The sequence below is a fragment of the Cupressus sempervirens genome, chromosome 10, assembly GCF_028749045.1.
Source record: "Cupressus sempervirens isolate cs-2001-9-10 chromosome 10, ASM2874904v1, whole genome shotgun sequence".
NCBI classification, from domain to species: Eukaryota; Viridiplantae; Streptophyta; class Pinopsida; order Cupressales; family Cupressaceae; genus Cupressus; species Cupressus sempervirens.
Window position 1 is genome coordinate 555,688,023 of NC_143127.1, and position 22,903 is coordinate 555,710,925.

At 34.3% G+C, this 22,903-nt stretch overlaps 2 protein-coding genes across 3 annotated transcripts in view; one reads left to right on the forward strand and one right to left on the reverse strand.

Moving 5' to 3' along the window:
- Positions 1-293: 293 nt before the first annotated feature.
- LOC149535098 (uncharacterized) lies at positions 294-22,873 on the forward strand. The gene is made up of 5 exons (XM_089802999.1): positions 294-426; positions 21,131-21,641; positions 21,766-22,064; positions 22,181-22,570; positions 22,678-22,873. The coding sequence occupies exons 2-3, from the start codon at positions 21,229-21,231 to the stop codon at positions 21,860-21,862; spliced, it is 510 nt and encodes a 169-aa protein (XP_089659125.1). The 5' UTR covers positions 294-426; positions 21,131-21,228; the 3' UTR covers positions 21,863-22,064; positions 22,181-22,570; positions 22,678-22,873.
- The window catches only part of LOC149535099 (uncharacterized), a 67,919-nt gene continuing 46,135 nt past the window's right edge, over positions 1,120-22,903 (reverse strand). The window contains exons 3-8 of one of the 2 annotated variants that reach the window (XM_089802998.1): positions 19,688-19,793; positions 4,802-4,978; positions 3,222-3,384; positions 2,693-3,027; positions 2,361-2,444; positions 1,120-2,202 (exon numbers count right to left, since the gene is read on the reverse strand). In XM_089802998.1, coding sequence (XP_089659124.1) covers positions 2,135-2,202; positions 2,361-2,444; positions 2,693-3,027; positions 3,222-3,384; positions 4,802-4,978; positions 19,688-19,793 — 933 coding nt within the window. In that variant the 3' untranslated portion in view covers positions 1,120-2,134. Of the gene's footprint in view, positions 2,203-2,360; positions 2,445-2,692; positions 3,031-3,221; positions 3,385-4,801; positions 4,979-19,687; positions 19,794-22,903 lie in introns of both variants that reach the window. The other variant, XM_089802996.1, reaches the window with a different exon arrangement.

The following is a 22,903-nucleotide window of genomic DNA, read 5'->3' on the forward strand; positions in this document are numbered from 1 at the left end:
GTTGGATACTAATCGGACGGTGTTTTCCTTCCTCAAACGGTTGCACCGCCTGTATGGACGGGATTGTATGACGTGGCGTTGTGGCGTGAAGAACGTAGTTGCAGATATATTTCCAACCTAGATGGATTCAGTAAAACTTTTGCGTTGTGGGCAAAAGTCACGTAGATGGATTCCTCAACAGACGTATATGCACTGTGGCGGTCTTACACTGATGCAGACGGTTGTCAATATGTCTGGAATAAAATTAGTGAGGAAAAGCAAGCACTGGATATAATGGTGACTCAGCTTCATCTTCCTCTTCGAAAAAATTCAGACTTCTTTTGGGAAAGTGAAATAGAGACATGTTTTCCACAAATGTATTTGGTTGTCATTTTAAATGGTTGGTGAGATCAACAAAACTACCAGTACCCGCTTTTCCCATGCCAGGTATCTCTTTTGTAAATATTGCCCAATATTCTACATTTACATGTATTTTTCAAAATCATGTGTCAAATGTCGAACTTCTGGAGAAAAACAAATTTGAGAAATTACAAGTGCTCAGATCTACATTGCTATAGACCATAAGCATTGTGATCAAATTTCACATAATAAACAAATAAAGTTTTGTACTATACAATGCATTGCTTACAATAGTTGCGACAAGATGGCGTTCCACAAATTCTTGTCATCGTTTTCAACATAAACAATGTTATTTTTTATCATTCAACAAATATTTATTCCCCAGGAATTTGAAGTAATAACCTTGTAACAGGTAGTCTTTATTAATTTCATACTTAAAAAATACCAGTTGATCCATATTTAGCATGAAGAAAAAAATCAGGTTTTAGAATATACTTGAGAATGCATTTAAGTCTGATACTCTAGTCCAATTTCTACCATATTTTCTGATGGAGTGGAAATTTGTGCTTTCAATTTGAACAACTTATGCCTAATCAAATGCATTCACAGGTAACGAAATGGTGAAGTATGAATCATGTCTTAAACCAACCCACAAAAAGGATTTACACCACAAGAATTTTGTAAAGCAGGAACAACTTTATCAATAGAATTTTTCACGGCAATTGTAAGATTTTTGAAATATGGTCGCAGAAGTATCCATGGCAAATATTAAAGACAAAGTTCACAACGAGAAACCAATGGTCCATAAATTATATTTTACTCAGAGCAATTCAACAGATAGGCTTGTGTGAGCAAATTATTTGTGTGGCATTCTCAACTTAGAAATCGATTCACAGGCTTTCTAGAATTGCACAATACAAACAAATGAGCTTTCTGTTACATAGCCATTATGGTGCCCAATAGGAATAGTACTGGCCATTCCTTGCAGATAAATATCACTACTCCCTTGGTGCTTATGCAGGTCTTTCTAAGCTTGGGGGCCATGATCAAACAGCACATCAGAGGCCTAACAACATATGTGATCAAACTTCATATTCTCTGTACAAAAACTTTATTTTACATCATTATTCAGCTTCTCTCTGTACATAACGCACCAGGGCAAGAATTCAAAAGAAATTAATTAATGTGATTTTTAACAGAATATTGATGCCTACAAGCCATGGTTGGTCATCTTTCAGATTATCCACGTGAGATGGTAATTGCCAGAAAGGAAATAACCAAGCATGTTACTCTGCCTACAAACTGTATATAGGCAGCACAGGTTGAGAACATTTACATGTTGGATCGAGTTTAGATATTTACCTTCTAGAGTGATGCATAACAATTCTGGTTAAGTTGCATTAACTTCTGGCCACTGCTGAAATGACCAACTCATCTCTAAGATCAGATTTGATTTTGTTTTATATTTTAGCTGTTGAGGGTCAATACCATGAAACTACTCAACTTGGATTAAAACCACAACCTTTTTCTCAATATATTCAAACAAGGTAATGATTCCCCCAGCAGCACTCTAGACTTATTGTGAAGCAAAATATGGACCCAAGAATGTTACAAATTTCTACATAACTAGCCACAAAATAAAATTCATGTTATTCCTACACTTGCTTGAAACTTCGGTAAAGTATTCTCCATTTTACACTGACATCTAGCTATAGTGAAATCTTTAAAAAAAAAATGAAGATAAAAACAGGATGGGAGAGAATTTCATCCATAGCAGAAATGACAGATTGAAGTTTCATCCATCGCTCGGAAAGTCATCGTAACTTAAATGTTCTGAGATGGGTTCCAGCATCCTCCCGTCATCTGCAGCACTCAAGAATATTAAAAAGTCCCAAAACTTAGTTGTAAATAACAATGAAAAATACAGAATTTTCATAAAAATCATAAAAGATCAGAATCGAGGTGAGGTTGGGTTGCTATGGCATGAGATGACTATAAATAGAAATGTTGAAGGTACTTGCCTAGACATTCTTTCTCTGGGGAATCAAGAAAGGCTTCACCATCAGGCGTTAGAAATGGACAGCCTGAATAGCTTCCCAGTATATCTGACATCAAGGATCCAAATATCATCTCACATTATCAGTCTACCAAAAATTATTTTCTAAACTTAGATATATCATGTTAGCCACAACTTCATATTTACTGTATGTTGAAATTAAATCTGTTTTTTATTTATAGCGCCAATATACAGAGATATGCCCAAACATCGTAAATATATGATACATATTTATGATAAAATAATTGGATCAATAATCGTTACCCATAAAATGGCCATTTCCCTTTATTTACTCACCTGAAGTATGCGAAAAATCAGCTGTCAAGTCAGAGAGACTGAAATTACGAGGAATCTGACCCAAGAACCCAAGTGGATCCCTCTGGTTAGCTGTATTTGTGTCTTGAGGAAAACCCACTCCACTTTGTTGATGTGTCTCGTTAGAATTAAAATCAGAGACAGAAACGTCCATGGCTGAAACATGTGTATCTGTAGAATTGCCAACACCACTATAAGAAAATCTTGCATTGTTTGAGAACCCTGGACCTGATTGGATTGCTAATTCATTTCCTGGTGAAATGCCTGAATGGCCATGCAACACTGGTGGTACACTCGATGAAATTTCCATTCTTACACTGCTGTGAAACATTTAGATGTACAATTCAGATTTTTATGTTCAATGACATAAAACGTAATGACAAGTATTCGGGAAATTAAAACAGTCGTGCAAATATACTCAAGTATTGAAACAAACTATGCAGATCAAATGTAGTAGAAGTGCAGAATCACATATTATGATGAATATCTGATGAAAATTAAATTTTGTCACCTTGAGATCGATTTGTCATCAGAAGATTGTACAGTATTAGGCAGGCAGGCTCCACCATTAACCAAGGATGGATTTGATGGCACTAAATTACATCCCATATTGTGAATCCTTTGCATTGGTATTGCTGGTTGTTGTGCATGATAGACAATGGGTGTATGTTTCACTGGATTACAAAAGAATTACAAGATTATTCAACAGTTATCAAAGCTAAGATGCTGTATTAACTTAGCTCGCACTGTAATTACAGACCCTAAAAAGGAAAATTAACAAATGAAGATATTTCACTCAATTTCATCCATTCCAAAAAGAAATATCTTGTGTACATACTGATACACCAGGAGATACATTCCCAATTTTTTATCAAATTGACACTAATAAGATCATAACCAGACCAAATCTTAATCATCATTCTCCATCAAATATAAGAAAGCGTGAAAGGATCATTATTACAACAGGCTAGGGTTACTGCAATATCTTCATCAAGTAAAATACCTGCTTTGAACAATATAAGCCTGGATTTGAGACTCTGCAATCATAACAAAGGATATGCACGTGCAGACACACACACTTTTCCGATAAATAGGGTTAGTTAATAACATGTAATTATCTTAAAATTACTGTATACAATATCTGTACCACATCCTACTATTCAACACATTAGGGTCTCGAGGAAGAAGCATGGTAGGACTGCCCAAAGCCATCCTCATTAATCCCAAGAGTGAACACTCACCCTCGTGGCCCTGGGCAACATGGACATTCACTTGGGTGGCCTACTTAGAAGGAAATCTCATATTTTCACCTCTTCCTTACACCTCCTTCCTTCCATATATGATGGAGGTTTACAAACGGGTTTATTAATAGACATATACATTTATACCCCAACAATCATATATGATATAAGGGATAAATGTTAACAAATAAAGCATACACAATACATATACCACGAGCACAATTATTAAGATTGTTCTAAAAAGATCAAAAGTTTGCTGCTTTCCTATGTCTAATTGGGATGTTCTCTTCTTGACTGATGGCTGTATTTGTGCCTATTTGATATTTTTGTTTATGAGTGCTTCCTTATGAAGGTTGTATGCCCTGGAAATAATTGCTTGTTCATTTCATACCCTTCTCCAAACAAGGCCTTATACCTTTTATATCTTACCAGTGCCTCTACATGAAGGGAGGTATATCCCTTAGAAAGAGATAACTGTTAAGGAGACGTGACTGTTAATTTCTGTGTTTTTTATTGTACTTGTCTTTAGTTTATTTTAGTTTATTTCTAATAAAAGAAACTCTTTTATAAATCAATGTTCTTTAATACAATTGCTACCTTTAATACACACTGCCTTTGATATAGTCAAGATATGATTGATGTTTCATGGGTTTGCTGCTTTAAGAAAACTCTGATGTCTCATGTATAAGACAATTTTTCATCGACTGAAGAAAGATTGCATTACTGTTCAGGCAGGGACACCACAGCTCACTTATGCACACCAGACTAAATCTTAACCACTATAATTCTCTGTCATTTATAAGAAAGCATGAAAGATTATAACCAATCTTAAGGCAGGAAAGTAACATACTTGGTGATGAATGTAATCCATTTGAAATAGGAGGTCCATTTGTTGCCTGCATCTTCTGCATAAGTTCAACCTGCTGTCGTAACAGCTCATTGAACTTTGTGATTTGCTGCTTTACAAGTAATCTTGTATAGTATGCTTTGAAGAAATCTGGATTTTGCTCTTCCAGCTTTTGCCACACTGCAAAACAAATAAAGATTACTCAGATACTTATGAAGAATGATTCAAAAAATTGAGCCATTGTGAAAAATTACTTTGTTCCAGCAGGCCATAAAGATCTATAAAAAATGCTGAAGCTTTTGTCTCTGTGTCACAATTACGATTGCGAACCAGTCATTCCCAAATGTTATCAAGAATGCCAAAATATTCTATCTCCCAACTTGTGCAGATTCCCTGAGTTGGGATGTAGGTTTTCAACACACATTATAAATTGTCGAAAGAACAACAAATATGATATCAACAAATAAAGTCTACATCTATCCCACTATAGACTATGGTCAGGTCCCCATGCAGCTTAACTTATTTTTGCTAGCAGCTTCAACTCAATTTATTTAGGAATTATTTAGGAAGCTGGAGCTACTTTTAAGCACTCATATTATATTTAGATTAATGGTACCGAAAACAATTGGTGTACTTTTTAAAAAAAAATTTAATTGAAAGCAAATGTTAAAAAAGTGGGAGACCCTTTTTTTGAAGCCACATGGCATTTTAACAATATGCAATTGCTTCTTATCTACAGCCTTGTTTTTCCACATCTTATTTTTAATTCCTAAATGGTAGCTGCTCTTCAAAATAGGAAAATTTTCTATATTATTCTTTTTTCATAAGTAAAATATTGCATGGGAACACACAACTGCTTAAATATAAAAAGGGTCACAGAATTTAGATGTAAAAGTAACCATTGGAAGCTACTGAGAAACTGTGATGGGTAACAAAGGTATGTTAACTGCTGCTCTGAAGCTGTCAATATGGCGTTTTGCAACTGTTTATCACTCTCAAGTCAGTTTTAAGTTAATCTAACTCGCCAACAGTGTTAGATGTTAAAAGTCTAAGCTGTTGAGAAACTGGGACTAATGGCATGTATGTAAGGTGCTGGTGGCAACTGTTTGTATCCCTGCTTAAAGCCGCTAATAAGTTATTATAATTCAACCAATAGCTTGAGACATCTTCCAAATTCCAGGTGATACACTTCAAGATGATTTTTACATTTACATATGCATTTTTTTGGATTTTTCTGTTCTTTTGGTACTGTTCTTCTGCTTTGATGATGTATTTTGCCAAGTTCATTTTCTTCTTTTTAATTTGACAGGTGTGCGTGCAGCAGCTTATTGGGTTTCCTTGTTCGTCTTTTCCTGACTGTTTTCATTTGTACTGTAGCTGTCTCTAGTTCTAGGTTAGGCCATAAGATCGTATTAGAACTTTAAAGCTTACAACTCATTAGAATGGATGTAAACATTCAAGATTAACTTTGAGTAAAACTTTATATCCTGCTAAGTTGACATTATCATGCTGTGTGCTCATCTCTTGAAATTTTGACTGTCAAAGTCATAAGAACTGTTTTTGGAGTTAAATATTTTTAAGTAATAAGGATGTGTCCTTTGCAAACATATTGTTGGGATTATGTGTGTTGCGCACATTGCACAATATTGTTTATATTATATTATTTTATTTTATTATGTAATGTTGCACCTAGGAGCAACTAGATGGACGTACAACATGTAGAGATTCTCATGGAATATTCTTGATAAGTTGTATCAAAACATTGTGATAATATTTGATATAATTATTTAATATTGAGAAAAAATTATTAAATGTGGGCCAATGGGGGTTTGGTGGCACATGGTTTATGTAATACCACTTAGTAATTTTGTGGAAGCTTGCTAATATAAAAGCAACCACAAGGGTAGTTGTAGAAGGAAAAGGCAAAAAAATGTAAAGTCGAGCAAGGCGATAGGTTAGTCAAAAGAGCATTTGTGTAAGGTTGGAAGCATGGCATGGGATGTGTGGATTCATGCTTGTTCACATGGACTACTTTGTTGTGGATATGGCTTTGAAGGCTTCTATGGTTGTATTGCAATGATATTGAAGGATTCATGGATGATAAATACATGGAGGAAGTGAATATGAACACGAACTACAAAGACGCGGTGGTGCATCATCCTTGAACCCATGAAGAAGATACACCATAAGATTGTATCAAAACTATTAAGGTTACAACTCATCAGTGTACATCTAAACATTCAAGATCAATTTTTAGTAAAATTCTATATTCTGCTAAGTTGACACTATTATGTTGTATATGCCCATCTCTTATAATTTCGATTATTGAAATCATAAGAACTGTCTTTGGAGTTCAATATTTTCATGGTGAGAAGCATCTCATCTGATTAACATTCATTGCGCTTTCAAGGGTGTTGACACTTTCATTTTCAATATGATAATGATTTGTCACAGTTCAATCAATGAAAGCATTTTTTGATCAATGAATGATATCTTTTATTTTTTATTACTAATCCAGAATTTTGAACTTGGCCCAAAGCAGGGGGCATTAGAAGCAAGGAATCAGCTCCCCGAAGACAAGTCGTACCAAGTGATAAGACCCATTAACAAGTTTTCAAATTAAGTTTTACTAGTTGCTCTACTTTTAGTATGTGAGCAAAGAGTCGCATCAAATACTCCTTCCTTCTTCTCTTTCTTATCCCTCCCCCCTTTAACTACTTGCCAACCTTCTTCTAGTTTCATAGCCTTCTATCATCTCGAAGCATCACCAAAAAAGGCAAAGATTCCCATTTTGGCTAGAATGGCATTCACCTATTTTCATTTTCAAGTTGCCAAATCTGCACCCAATATTGACACTATCCTTTCTCAAATGCTTTGTTTCTCCTAACTCAAAAGTAGTATCTGTCCTCTCCTTATTCATAATTTCTGCCACCCCACCCCACCTCACAAACACCAGATTCCCTGCCCAGCTTCACAATCCAAATTTTATTGACCCTTATCAGCACCAATTCTTTTAATAACCTCGAGTTCTTTTGTAATCCAAGCACTAGATCCTACTTTGAAAAAACTTTTTCATTTTCTTATTCTTCAAACTCCTCTTTCTCTACCCTGTAAAACCTCTGCCACCCTAACATAGAAAGCAGGTATTCTGCAACTGAAATTATATTTAGATGCTAAAAGGGTAAGTTTATTTGATGTTGTAATGCCCTTTCATAGCTTCCTTTATGCTTATTTGGGTGTGATACTTTACTTGGTGTGTGTGTGTGTGAGAGTTACTTTTTCTATCTATTCTGGAGGGTTATTCATGATAACTTTATAATTCAAGACTTAATGATGCTATTGGTGACTTATAACTATTAAATATATTGATGTTGTTAGGTATATTGCTTGTGATTTGTAATATCATTTCATGTGTTTCAATCTCTATTTATGTGGACAGGACCTTATAAAACTTTGATGTGTGTAGTGGACTGATATTCAGGACTTGATGATAATGGCATTTGATGATCTATGCATATGAAGGATACAATGATGTTCTTTGGAATTACTTATGGTTTCTTTATGATTATGACAATGATGATTATATTTCATGCTTATGATATATTGTTATGGACTAACACATGATTTTAGAGATGTTATTGAGGATGATTTAGGATTCTGATGTGCTTTATGTTACATGCTTGTGTTTGATCATTTCCGTGATGTGTTTGTATGAAGATAGATGATGTTGTATTGCTCATTCGTGATGCCCCTATGATGTTACTATTCCCCCTTATTGATTGTATTAATGTGCCTCTATATACCTTGATGAAAGCAAAAGGGAGATAGCATTAAGGCCCATCTGAACCTAACCCTTGCCATTGTTCTACTCAAGGAAGGATCCTAATATTGAGTTACCCTATTAGATTGTCATGGTGACAAATCTTGATTCATCCAATTCCATTGCTTGCTTGATAATATGGTCTGATGGTGTTAGTATCGATGGATTTGTTGTAATTTACTCATGCATTCATTTTGAATTAAATTTATATTAATATAAATTTGTGTCTAAGATGTATTATTTTACAAATTTGATTTTATTAAAGGTCATTTTTGTTATTTACACTTTAATGATTAATGTTCTAGATGGATATATGTTATTATTTACCTTGTTTATGCAATTTGTTGATCATCCTAGGATGTATTTATTGGTAGTCATGTTTAATAAATGTAATATTAGCATATTTGTGTGTATTATTATATATTAATGTCTAATTATAGACATTAATATACAAGTGAGAATTTTGATTATCATTATTAAATATTTGCACTATTGTGTTTGCATATTTTATTATTAAATAATTCATATTTATAAGTAGGTAAATATTCATTTTTTTTAAATTATGCCTAACATTTTGTTTTAAGATTTGTGGGAATTAGTGGTTATTCTCGTACTTGCTTTGGAAGGCTTTCTGTTATTTATTTCTGAGAATTGTTGAAGGAAAGGTGGATCCAATATCTAGTAAATTTTGATCTTTGTTATGGGATTGAAGTTTGAAAATGGTTTAAGGGTCTTGGATTGCAATTATCAAGATTTGGTTCATTTCTTGTTAAGTTTGATGTGGAGATTTCCCTGTTTATTAGAGTGAGGGTCTTTGCTTGGATTGGATACATGTTGGTGTTGGATTTTGGAGACTGCTGCTACTATGTATTGGATATTTGATTTGCTTCTTCGTCCATTCTCCATTCTTCTTGATCTTTGCAAGTTTCAAGGTAGGGATTGAATCTTTCTTTTATATATATATATATATATATATATATATATATATAGAGAGAGAGAGAGAGAGAGAGAGAGAGAGAGAGAGTTGATGTTAGAAAAGCATATTTTATCTGCAATTTGTATTACATTGAGAATCTGAAAGTATTGGTTCAATTTCATGAGTTTTTGCTTTGTTTCTTTCTACTTTTCCTAACAATTGTTTTTGGGATTGTGTTATAGGTTTTTGCTTCTTGAGCCTCAGAGTTGAATTAATTGGTTTTCTAGAAAGAAAATGGGGAGATCTCAAAAGGGTCTCTATCTGATTTTGCTTCTAGGGCTAAATTAATGCTCAATTTGGAGCCCTAAGTTGGGCTAGATAATTGTGTTGCATTGTTTGATTTTTACCATGCAATTGTGTTGTCGTATCTTGCAATTGTGCTGCAGAAACTTGTAATTGCATTGAAAGCTTAGACAATTGTGTTGCCATCATGTTGATTGCATTGTATGATGCCCAAATTAATTGATTTGCTTCACGTTTGGATTAGAGTATTGATATTTTTTATGCTTAGAAGCATACCGGAGGCTTAGGACCTGTATATTCCTATCTTGTCAATCAATTTGGTCTGACTGGTAAGATTTATGTGATTTCATGATCATACACTAAGTCACAAGGTTTGAATTTGAAGTCGAATTCAACTTCATTGACCATAAAATTCGGATGAAATTCAGCAAGAGTAAAAATTTGGAAAAAAATCTATACAACTTATATAAGTAATTTATACACAAAATTGTTTTCCCTTCATATTGTTCTTCTGAAAACCATTGGGTTTCCAATTTCCCTCTCTCTATCGTATATATCCTGAAAAAATCACTTTGTGTTTTGCCAAGATTTCTCTTAGTATTATACATGTCAAGGAAAAATACAAATAGATTACCACATTACCAAGTCTATTGATGTGTCAATTGTTCCGATTAAAGTTTTATGTGGTTAACCTCTCCACCCCCCTTTTTGTCAATTGTCTTCTATTAATGTTTTCCTTTTATTATATAATGAATTTAGTTAGCTTATGGCATAGCTTGAGTTTCTTATTATTTTCTATTTGGAGCTTATGGATAATTAATCTGTCCTTCATTAACTGCTGAGTTGATTTTATACTAATTGCTTTAGTTTAAATTACTGTATCTGCCTTATTTTCCTTGGTTTTGTAAAATAATTGTGATTTGTGGGTATATAATCCTATTGTAGGTCTGATTTGGGATATTACTCTTTTTTAGTGACTATAGTGTCGATGCTAGAGTTTTAATTATTAGATCATTTGTAGTCAGTTAATGGTCATTCCATATTGCTATTCTAAGATGCTATTTTGTTTGCAGGGGTTTTCTTTATGTTCTAATCAAAACTAAATAATATACTAATTCATAAATTTCATATTGGTCTTCTCTTACTACCCTCCTTAAAGATTATAAGCTTCTTTTTTAATTGCTACCAAGCCTGTAGATAAATTCTACTTTCCATCAGATCATGTGCTTACAATCTTTGTTTCAAATAAGAATTTAAACACATTTCTGCTCTACACATAGAATTACTCATAGCTGTCCAGGATTTCCTTTGGTTTAAATATTTGAATTTGGACAGATTTAAAGATTAATCTTTTGTATTTTTCAAGGAAGACACTTAAATTGATTCTTCTTCTTCAGTCATCAGCATTAGAGAGTGAGGTGCCCTGTCTTCCTACATTTTTGCTTGCCCTTGAATTGGGAGTTCAAGGAGATCTGGGGATAATGCTTGTTGAGATTCGCAAGATAATATTTCTCTTAATTGTTGGGAGCCACCTTATGAGACAGTTCGTGTCAAACGAGGATACCAATGGGTACAGAGGAATAAGTTGTCTGTTGTCTGATGGAAGATCATAGTGGCATGATTGACATCTGAGCATGTCGTCCCAAATGTTCGTCAGCACTTTTGTTAAGTTGCCTAAATAATCTGCTTTAAATAATCTTTCACACAGGGTTTGGATTTCTGTCTTGTTGGGTTCAATCAAGACAGCTCATCACTAAAAATATTACAGGAATCTCGCTAGGCACTCTGTACCACTCTGTGTTGTTTACAAATTCCTCTATGAGGATAATGATGATACAAACTTGAAAAAATATGAAGCTGATAGATGACCCTCTATGATGAGAATAGTTAATTTAATCAATGGTGTTATGTGATCACTATCTTGATATATTCGAGGATAAAGCTTAAGACTGAGTCAATTGCCTTTCTCCTTAGCATCTAATATAGTAAAGAACGAGATTCCAACATGATAATTTCAAGGTAAGAGTATAACTAACTAGATGAAGGATGATGTAAGAGAGTCGGGAGTTTAGTTAAGAGAATAGGTTAAAGTCTGAGGTAAAATACTGAAAAGAAGCACCACCTGTTCAATTGATCAAATTAATGATCTAGGTCTTGATTGATCAAAATATAGTCCTCACCATTAACACCTCTATTGGCCATGGCATCAGCCTTCTTGTTGCATTCTCTAAAAAATGCCCTATTCTATATTCCTGAAATTTATCCAAGATTTCAATAACTTCTTCCAATTTTGAATTTAATATCCAATTTAAAGTTTTTCTCTTTCTGAGTGCATTTAGAACTATTTGTGAATCTCCTTCTATGAATAGCCTTTGAATCCCTGCTTTAAGACTCGGCGACAATCCTCCTTTTAGAGCTTTGATTTCGACTGTGTTATTAGAGATGATGCCTAGGGGTTTGGCACATTTAGCCAGCCATACACCTTCATTATTCTGAATGATGCATCCTAGCCTAGCGGTACCTGGGTTACCTCATGAGGCCCCATGAAAATTCAATTTAAACCAGCCTAGTGGAGGAGGTTCCCATTTGCACAAAGTTCTTGCTAATCTACATTGGGCCACTTTCTTCACATATCTGTATCCGAGTCAGTAAATGACCCTTCTTCTTTACGTGAGTATCTTAAGTGATTAATAGTGACTTCCAAAATACTAGCCTCAATTTTATTATATAGAGATGATGTTTCCATTTTGGAATTGGTAAAGATTCTTCTATTGCGCTTTTTCCAAGTCTCCCATACGAGGATAGATCGAGAGCAATTCTCCATATTTTGCTATATACATTTTTCCCATACTGCAACCACCTCTTCAAGAAGTTCCAAAGGTTGTCTAGGAGTGATGTCTTCTAGTTAAGTTTATTGCATAACCATTGCCAACATTGGTTTGAGAAAGGATAGTAATATAATAAGTGTTCGACCATTTCAATATTTTTTTTGCATAACACACATCTAGATGGACCTTCAAAACCTAGTCTAGTAAACCTATCTGCAGTTAGTATTCTATCTTGCATCACTGCCCATAAGAAGATACCTGCCTTGAGGAGGCAAGTTAGATACCAACACAAGGTAGGGGGAATACCTATTTTCTCCAAGCCTTGTGTTAATATCCTAATATAATAATATACTTCTCATTCTCGGCCATTCCCCAAACTAGTCGTCCCTTCTCTCTTTGTGATCTGCTGCTTTGTTTGAGAAAAAGTCTTCAAAAGTCTTTTGGTTTTCATTGGACAGACTTGAGTTCGAGAGATTTTTCCATTGCAAACCTTCATGTGTAGCTATCATATAGTCCTTTGCATAAGGTCCCCACCTCTGAATGAGAGTCTGCTTGATTAATCTAGGTAAATTTGATTTGTCTAGGGAAGGAAGACTGTCCCATGAATCTTCCCAAAAGAGGGCATCTTGACCATCTCCTATATCCCAAGTTAGGTTATTGGTGATGATTTCCCTACTTTCCATCATAAAATTCCATACTTTAGAACCTTCAGGAAGATTTCTTGTCTGAAAGAGCAATAAAGGGTCTTGATTACATCAGTATTTATGGCATAGAATTTTTGCCCATTTATTATTGTGCTCTTGAAATGTTCTCCAAACTAGTTTGGCTCCTAGGACTTTGTACTGCCAACTTAGATTTTTTATACCAAGACCTCCATAGTCTCTAGCTCTACATAGTTGACCCCATTTAATCAATGCTAATTTCTTCTTCTCATTTGTTCCTTGACAAAAGAAACTTCGTAGTTTTTGGTTTAGAGTTTTTTTAGCACCCTTGGGTAAAGGCAAGCATGACATTTGATAAGTAGGAAAAGTTGATAAAACAATCTTGATCATAGTAACTCTACTTACTTTGCTAAGGTACTCTTCCTTTCCAACTTCCCATTTTCTAGTCTATTTTATCTATTATTGTATTCTAGGTTTTGTTGTCTTTTGCCCCTTTTTCCAATTGTATTCCTAGATATTTACACAAATACCATAATGTTACAAATGGTCCTTTCCATGTTTGGAGGGGTGTTAAGGAAAAAGATCTCTAATTTTTCTACATTTACTTCTTGGCCTGAGGCTTTTGTATAAGTTTTGATAATATTTTTAAATTGGTGGGCTTCTTCCCTAGAGCTCTCTCTAGGTAAGATCGTGTCATATGGGAATTGTTGATGGGTGACATTGGCCACTTCCTCTATGACTTTGACCCCTTTTATTTTTCCCTCATAATGGGCTGTTTTTATAGCCCTCCAAAAGGCTTCAGCCATAATTATGAAGAGGAAGGGGGAAATTGGGTCCCCTTGCCTTATTCCTCTAGATTTAGTAAAAAAACCTTCTAGTGTACCATTGATTAACAGGGATATCTTAGTTGTTGAAATAAACTTAAAAATTAAGTTAACCCATTGGTGGGAGAAACCGAAAGCTCTTAATGTTTTACATAAAAATCTCCAATCAACTTTATCATATGCTTTGTGAATGTCCAACTTCGTCAACATGCATGAGTCCTTGGATGCTCGCACGAAATGGATTTATTCCTGAATTATAATGGTTTCATCATAGATGGATCTATTAGGGACAAATCCTATTTGCTCTTCCGACATTAATTTATGAATGGTTTTTTTTAGTCTTATAGCTAGAGGCTTTACACAAAATTTTGTAAATCGTATTACACAGTGCTATTGGTCTAAAATCTCTAGTAGTTTCTATATTGGATTTTGTTGGGATTAATGCTAAGGTATTATTAATTCATGCTAGCAAAGAACCTGAATTTCTAGTTGCTTCTATAGCCTCCCAAAGCTCTCCCCATAGAATATCCCAACATTTTAGAAAGAAGAAGACTTGAAACCCATCTGGTCCTGGTGATTTGTCTAGGTTGAGTGAGAAAAGAGCTTCTTCCACTTCTTCCCTGGAATTTTTTTATATTAAGGTATATATTGTCGTCATTGGTTAAGAGTCTGGGAATTGAGTGTAACATCTCATTTTGAGCATTCAAATCTGAAAATATGTGATTATTAAGAATGTTTGAGTAATATTTTACTAAGGTTTTAGCAATTTGCTTGAGGTTTTCTGTCTCCATCCTAGTATTATCTTTGATATTATTATAAATAACAATATTATATTAAATATCATAAAATTTAGATGAAGTTCATAAAGGGTAAAAATTTGTTGAAATTCGAACTTCATAGATGAAATTTGGTGTATCCTTTGACTTAGATCATATGCATAATGTTCCAACCATATTGAAATGTACTCAGAAATGCTGCTTGATTTGGGGTTTGGGACTTGCCTATGTGAGAGGCTTTGTATAGAAAAAAATTCCCAAATCAAATTGTTATGATTCTATTTGTTAATATGGATGCATAAAGTTGTGATTTTTGGTCATAAATTTGTTCACGCTCCAATTGTACTGTTTTAGCATTAGGGGTGGGTTATCTAAATGCATTTTGTGGGGTGGGGGGGGTGACTCAATGGAGGCTCAGGGCCCTAAAGCAGTCATCAAGGTTAACCCATTGTTTAGTTGCAATCAAGTGATACCTTGATAGAAAAATAGGGGGAACACATTAAACAAGATAATAAGGATGCCTCGCCCATTCCTTGAGTGCTTCTATAGGCTAAGGATAGAAAGGGATGATTCTTGTGCATTTACATAATACACAAAGCTAGCATGATGGAATTTCCTTGTCTTCACAAAAGGATTGTTTGGTTTTGGCATGAGTTCTTACTTGGGGGACAAGATCTTAAGAAACCATCCAGGGTAACCCAAGATGAAGGCTACATGATGACACTCTTTCTACATGTTGGTTCCCAAAACCACAAATTGGAAATCCAAGAGCTTGCCACTTCTCCAAAAGGATTCCACAATCAATTCTGGCCAACGAACGGGAATTACCTTGATTCCCCTGCACTTTAGGCCCCGCTACACCCAAGTGGGTAGACCTTCACCTCAGATGCTAGCTGCCTGGTTCAAGGCTTTTCTATAGCGAACTTAAGCTTTAGTGAGTTCTTCTATTGGCAAAGTCCTTGAACTCGATCGACTACAAGTTGAATGTTGAATGTTTGAACAGAATGAATGTTTTCTATATTAATGGACTCAATGCTTGTAAGAAGGAAGATATAGATTTTCTAACTTCAATAATAAAAAGACCAGTGCCTCTGCTCATCTAGGCAACAAAGTCCACTACAATGAAGATTATCACGTACAACTTTATAAAGTTCTATGCATGTAAACTATAAACAAATTAATAATTAAGAGGTGACAATCAAATATATATATGCAATCTTCAATTAGTTTAGATTGAACTTTAACTCCTTTGGTAGAGATACAAACTAGACACAAATACAAAAATAAATTGATTTTTCATTATAACTATGATGATCACATTTAAGATGCTAAATGACCGTGTCCACTTATCTGACATTTAAATTGTTTACAAAATTTAAAGATGATTATAAAGGATGAATCAACTGCAATTTAAATCTCCATGCCTTTAATAAAAATAAACAAAGGGCCTTTTATTTTATTATTAAAAAATTGAATTCATATTACAAAGCCATATTAAAACTCCATATCCCTCCATTCAAATGAATAATGCTTTTCTTCTTGTCGAATATTGAATGTCTCTTCAAATATGTCTTCTTTATTTATTCCTTTTTATTTAAAAGATATGACTTTTCAAATTGAGACTAATATCCCTGAGAGATAAATCACACCTTTTCTTGATCAAAGTCATCTTAATTTATTTTAACAAAGTAATCAAAATTAGCTTCTTTTAGGAGGCTTCGATTAACTTAGGCAAACCATGCTTTAGTATTAACGTGTTATTTCTTTACATAGAATCTTCTTCAAACTTCTGATGCCAGTATTTCCAAACTGTTTTGACATCATCTAAGGGCTAAGTATTTCCAAACTACTCTATTCTAGTTTATTTAATGTTAATCTTAGATACACCGCCCAAGGGGCGAGGAGACAAGGGGACAAGTTTCCTGGATGAGGGAACAAAGAGGCTTCAATTTGAGGATGGCGGGGGGAGGTGTGTGTGGCTATATAGTATGTACTATATGTATGGTACTTAAAATGCTAATTATGAAAGAATGTATAACAATATGAGACATAAATATGAAGTATAAGTTCATCATGACAGCTATTGCTAGTTTAGTTTTACATTACATTGAACATTGAACAATAAAAGAGATTTAAGTTCTAACTTCTATCAAATAAATTAAATAATCAAAGATTAAAGATTCAAATTCAAAAATCATAGATATCAATTTTATCAGTATAAAACATACCCTAGGGCTAAGAAATATAACAAAAAACAATTATAAAACCTTTTATTATTATTTTTCATTTTTCACTTTTTTAGTCTCCCAAAATGGGGGATGTCTATCTGTCCCCCCATCTCCGACAAGACAACAGCCCAATGGTGGCGTCGTTGGAGATGCGGGAATGTCATCCCCCCGTCCTAGGTGCATCCACGTCACAGGTGTGATAGGGAAAAAGGGTGGGGACACGTCACCATGTTACTATGATATTAATATATGGATCAATGGTAACATAACATTCTTTACTTTTAATTTCCTTTTCAAATTAGACCTTGACTTATTTTGTACTTAAAAGTTTCAATAATATTATGTTTCTCGATATGACCTATGAGTAGTCATTTGCACTAATGATATTTTGTTTTCTCCGGTATTTTAATAATAATTAGATCAAGGGGTCTTGAGTAGCACACATACACCTATAAGCATTTGTTAGTAAGCTAAGAAATAGTGTATTTGAATGTATATTGCTAAATGATATCTTGTGTTCTCCTTTGCATGTTGAATAGTTTTTTCTTTTACAAAGCATTGGTATCAAAGCAATACTTCAACACATGCCTATTCAAAGGTGTGCACAAATAGAAAAAGAGAGGTTGCCAACTCAATTCAACTTGTGTCTCGACAAATATCATAGCAAGTGCAAACTAGCCAATGGACAAAAGCACCCATTAGAAATATCTCAACATTTAGAAGATGATCAATGAGAATCTTGAGATTAATACAAAGAGATCTTCAAACAATTATGCAAACTCATGCATCAACTCTTAGCAACTACATAGTGTTTTATCAACCTACATGTTCTTGCCCTAAAACTCTAAAGTACAAGTCCATTTGGATATAGCACCCTCCAAAGCAAGATTGATGCATATACTTAATTCTAAACAACATGAGTGGGATCAAAAAATATTGTCCATTTTAGTGTCCCATTCGTGCCCAACCCTTCGCAAGCAGTGTGAATGAGATCGCAATCATATTTGGCCTTCGAATTCCTATACCAATGTTTTGTAGGAAACTTTTCCTACATCGAGATAAAAAGATCTCTTCTTGATTGATACTCCAAGTTCATCACTCCTTCCAAACTCAATCACAAATTTTCTTCAATTATCCTCCCCTTGAAGAGATTATTTATTCTCTAATTAGATACTTCTTACTCTACATTTATTTGGCTTCTGTGAAAATCAAACCCCTACAGATGATCAAGACAATTTGCCAAACTACACTTCTATCTTTCAACCTTCACTTATGCTAGTCTTCGCTTCAACTTACCTTACTCTTCATTTGGTTTTTTTCTATTGGAAAATCTAGCGTACAAATCTATTTGAGCAATATCCTTATATAATCTATTATGGCATAAAAATTAACTACCATTCACAACTACTAAAAAAAGAGCAGAAAAAAATTAAAAAGGAGCAAATATGTCTATATACCTTCTTTTCAGCAAGTACTGTGTAGGCCATTTGCTGTTTTAAATGAGACAGGACTTAAGTTAATCAGATGTTTATTTGATTTATTTTTCTTCTTGCTTGTTTTGTGAATTTGAATTTCTAGATTGTTTTGATTCTAGCCTTGTTGGTCTTAATTTGCTTGCCTGAGTTTATTGTATGGTTCAAGTTTATGTAGATTACAAACTCATATCAATTAAATTAGATATTTGAGTTATTTTGAGAGCTATATTTGAATTTGTTGGGCATTTTTGTCAATTACAGGAGATCTTAGAGCTTTCCCAATAGAGTCATGTTCCAAATATGTCAGCTACTCGACTAAACAAAATATCAGTTTATAGGCATCTCCTTTCTTGAGCCTGGAATTTCTGATGGGTCCTAAGTCCATCCCACTCTGCCATTTCTATCGTACAGGATTTTCTTCAGCCTATTGTTGAAACAGTTATCTCAAATTTGTTTTCATTGTGTCCTTCAGATAGCTTTGTACGTCTTGATGACCACTTGCATGGTACCTGTCTCTCATTTAAGGAGCACTTCTACAAGATTTTATTTTAAATGGTTACCTGCATCTCTCAGGCATTGTACTACATCTTGGCAATCAAGGAGCTCAGCTGTAATAGTTAGCTCAATGGAAGCTCTTAACAGTAAATGCCATTTTTAACACAAAATTGAATTTGTTTTATGATTTTAAGACCTAACTCCAATACTTGTTGTCACTTTTGAAAATCTTATTCACAATCTGCTGAAAACAATGAACTGAATAATCAAATCAACCATTGGAGTGTAAGAGTCGAATAGCTTGATCTGCTGCATCCCTCTGTGCTCATACAGTAGAATATTACAAAATCCAATACAACAGCTTTTATGAAGGCTTTGGAGTTCAGTTTGTGCTTGATGATGAGCCTTGGTCTCCTCATACTCCTGTATTGGGTTACCTCTATTTATATTTGGATTGCTATCATAGTTTATGAAAGAGCAGTTATACACTTACATCTATGTAAACATGAAAACTTAAGGCATACTACAACCTAGCCTATAAAAAAAAGAATTTCAGGCATACCAAGAACAGTGAAGCCTGGTTCTATTTTAGCCTGATTTAAAAGAGTGTTGACAACTTCCCTTTCATTCATGTACAGTTGTAAACAACGCTCTATCAAATTTTGCACCTGAAAGATAGATCACAGAATTTAGTAAATGAAGAAAATGTAAAAGAATGAAAGATAAAGTAAAACCATTCTAAGTTCCAACAAGCTCCTAGGCAATTAGATAAAGTTATTTTCCTGTAGACAATTATTGTTTAATTCAAACTATTTTCCCGAAATACAAAAAAGTAGTTAGAATGTTTTCTTTCAACACAATGCACCTAATATTGTCTCCATGTCAACAAAGAAAAACATATTTGCAGAGAAATTGATTGGCACAGAAGACTTCTTTTTGATAATCTAAGACTTGGATCATAGATTTATAAACGATTCATTTACACACCAGCAATTACCATACACAAACATTGCATTGGGACGTAGCGCAAATTTGAGCACAATGTGTGGCTTTATTTATTAAACGAATTTGATGGATAATAAAGACAGCTCCATTTTATCAAGTGTTGTGCACCTAATGCTGCGAGCCTATTATGATTGTTAACATAGGCCCATGGGTGACCAAATTGACTGTGAACAGCCATCAAATTAAAGTTAAGAAGATTATTGGTCATAAATCTAGCCCAGAAAAATTAGTGTAAGGTATTCAAGTTGAATACCCTGACATATACATGCTTATATTACATGTATTTAGAATACACACAGCAAATCACATGCAAGGTAAAGAGTATACTAAAGTCATACATCTCACTAACCCATTATTTTGTTTTTATGAAATGAGTTGTATCTTCACAAGGAGCCCCGTTTGGTTCAAGTTAAAATTAATATGCTATATCATATAATAAATGTGTCATTGCACGGAAATATATCCAATGCTAGTAACTTTTCCTCCTTTCAATTTTATAATGGTGTGATCATTCCATAAGTCAATTTTGTAATGTAAGCTAATCAAAATAAACTAATGTCAAAGTTATCCACTCTCCAATGCCTTAGAATAACTCTTAAACCTAAAAAGCTCACAGCATGATAGCATTTCGATTAAACAAGAGAATCTTATCACAGCTTATTTGGGTAAAATGCATATTTCGCCAACACATCCGTCTCTTCTTAACAGTTCAAATCTATAGGTAACTCTTATTTTGCATTCGGTTCATATTGCGAGCTTACACATTTGTACACTATATAATGTCCAGTCATATCTAATGTTTTATCTTTCTATCTTTTAGAATTCAGGATACCTATATTGTCTTTCAATAAACATAACATTTTTGTCACTTTTCATTTCTCGTTCAATGATGCTTTGCTGCATGGAGCTTATGGTCCAGTCATAGTTGGCAAAATTGCAGTTTAATCTGTGATTTGCTAGTAATCGCCGAGTTAACTAGCTTGGCTGAGTTTTTTGCTAGACTAATCGCGGATCCAACCAATCGACTGGCAAGGAAAATTTGCCCGACTTGCAACTGCTGGAGAGAAAAAATTGAATAGGGAGAGGGTGAAATTAGCTATGAGGGCAGCCATAGCTGAATCTCAAGGAGCTCCTATTGATATTCAAGAAGAAGAAGAAGAAACACTTGAGGACATAGGAGGATCTCTTCGTGGCCCGCTGATCCGCAAACAAAGTGCCTCTTTTGCCAGTTCCAGTCCTTCTACATTACCTAGGTCTTCATTGACATCCGCATCAAGAAAAGGGAATTATTTTGTGTCCAGGAACAGAATTGGATTACAAACATCATTAGAGGGCACTAGATGGAACAAGGAGGTCCATGAGCAAACTGATATTACGGCAGCTGATTTTTGGTTTTTCAACAATTTCTCAATGTATGTGGCTGATAGTCCCTATTGGTTGAATTTGGTGAACACAATTTCAATATTGGGCAAAGGGTACAAATCCCCTTCTCACAAGAATTTGAGTGGAAGGTTAGTATTTTACTATTTAGTAATTGTAAATAATTGAAATCCACTTGAGTTCATTGGTATATTTTAAATCTTAATTGTTATTTCATATTCTTTACTAACACTTTATTGCACCTAAATTTTGTAGGTTGTTTGACAATGCAGATGATAGGGCAAGAGTATTGGTGGAAGACCAAAAGAAAGAGTGGAAGAAATATGGCTGCACCATTTTATCTAATGCGTAGACAGATGGAAGAAGTAGAACCATTATTAATTTCTTGGTTGCTTGCAAAGATGATGTGGTGTTTTGGAAATATGTTGATGCCTCCAATAAAGTGAAAAATCCACACACATTGGCTTTAGCATTAGAGAATGTTGTCATGGAGGTGGGAATAGAGAATGTGGTGCAAATCATCACAGAGAATGCAGCAGCATATGTGGCAGCAAGTAAATTTAATTTTTTATGTCCAACATGAATAATGAATGTAATGCTATGGTATTATTCAATTTAGCGTTGATGTAAATATGGGTAGCTAATTATTGATTTTTTACTAAACTATTAGGAATCCTCCAAGAGAGACACCCCACACTTTTTTGGTCACCTTGTGCAGCACATGTGCTTGACCTTCTTTAAGAGGACGCACGAAAACTTGATTGAGTGAGTCCATTTGTGGAAGATGCAAGGCGTGTCACCAAATATATCTATAACCCATGGGTTCTTAGTTTGATGAGAAGGAACACTAAAGACAAAGATTTGGTGAGACTCGCTATCACAAGGTTTGCAACGGTGTACTTGACACTGCAAAGTATTATCGACGCAATATTGCCTCTGAAACAAATGTTTGTGTGTTGATTGAGTTGTTTTACCTTACTCAAAGAAGCCTGAAGGAGAGGTTGTGGCACGAATAGTCTTTGATGATAGTTTTTGTGAAAAAACTACTGAGATTGTGAAGGTAATTTCAAGAATCAAAACAATATTTTTAGGTTGATTCAAGTTTCATTATTATTTGTAACTTACTATGATAGTAACTAATTTGCATTTTTCAAATTTCAAATGTAGATGTCTATGCCCCTGATCAAACTATATGCGCATATGTGATGGGCAACAATCCCCAATTGGATGTCTTTATGAGGCCATGGATAAGAACAAAGAGGCTATTAAAAATTCTACCATGCAGAGAGACTCAAATTTGAGCCCATTTGGGAAATAATTGGTAGGAGCTGGAACAATATGCTCCACCAACCCATTCATGCAGCATGCTACTTCCTCAACCCCAAATTCAGGT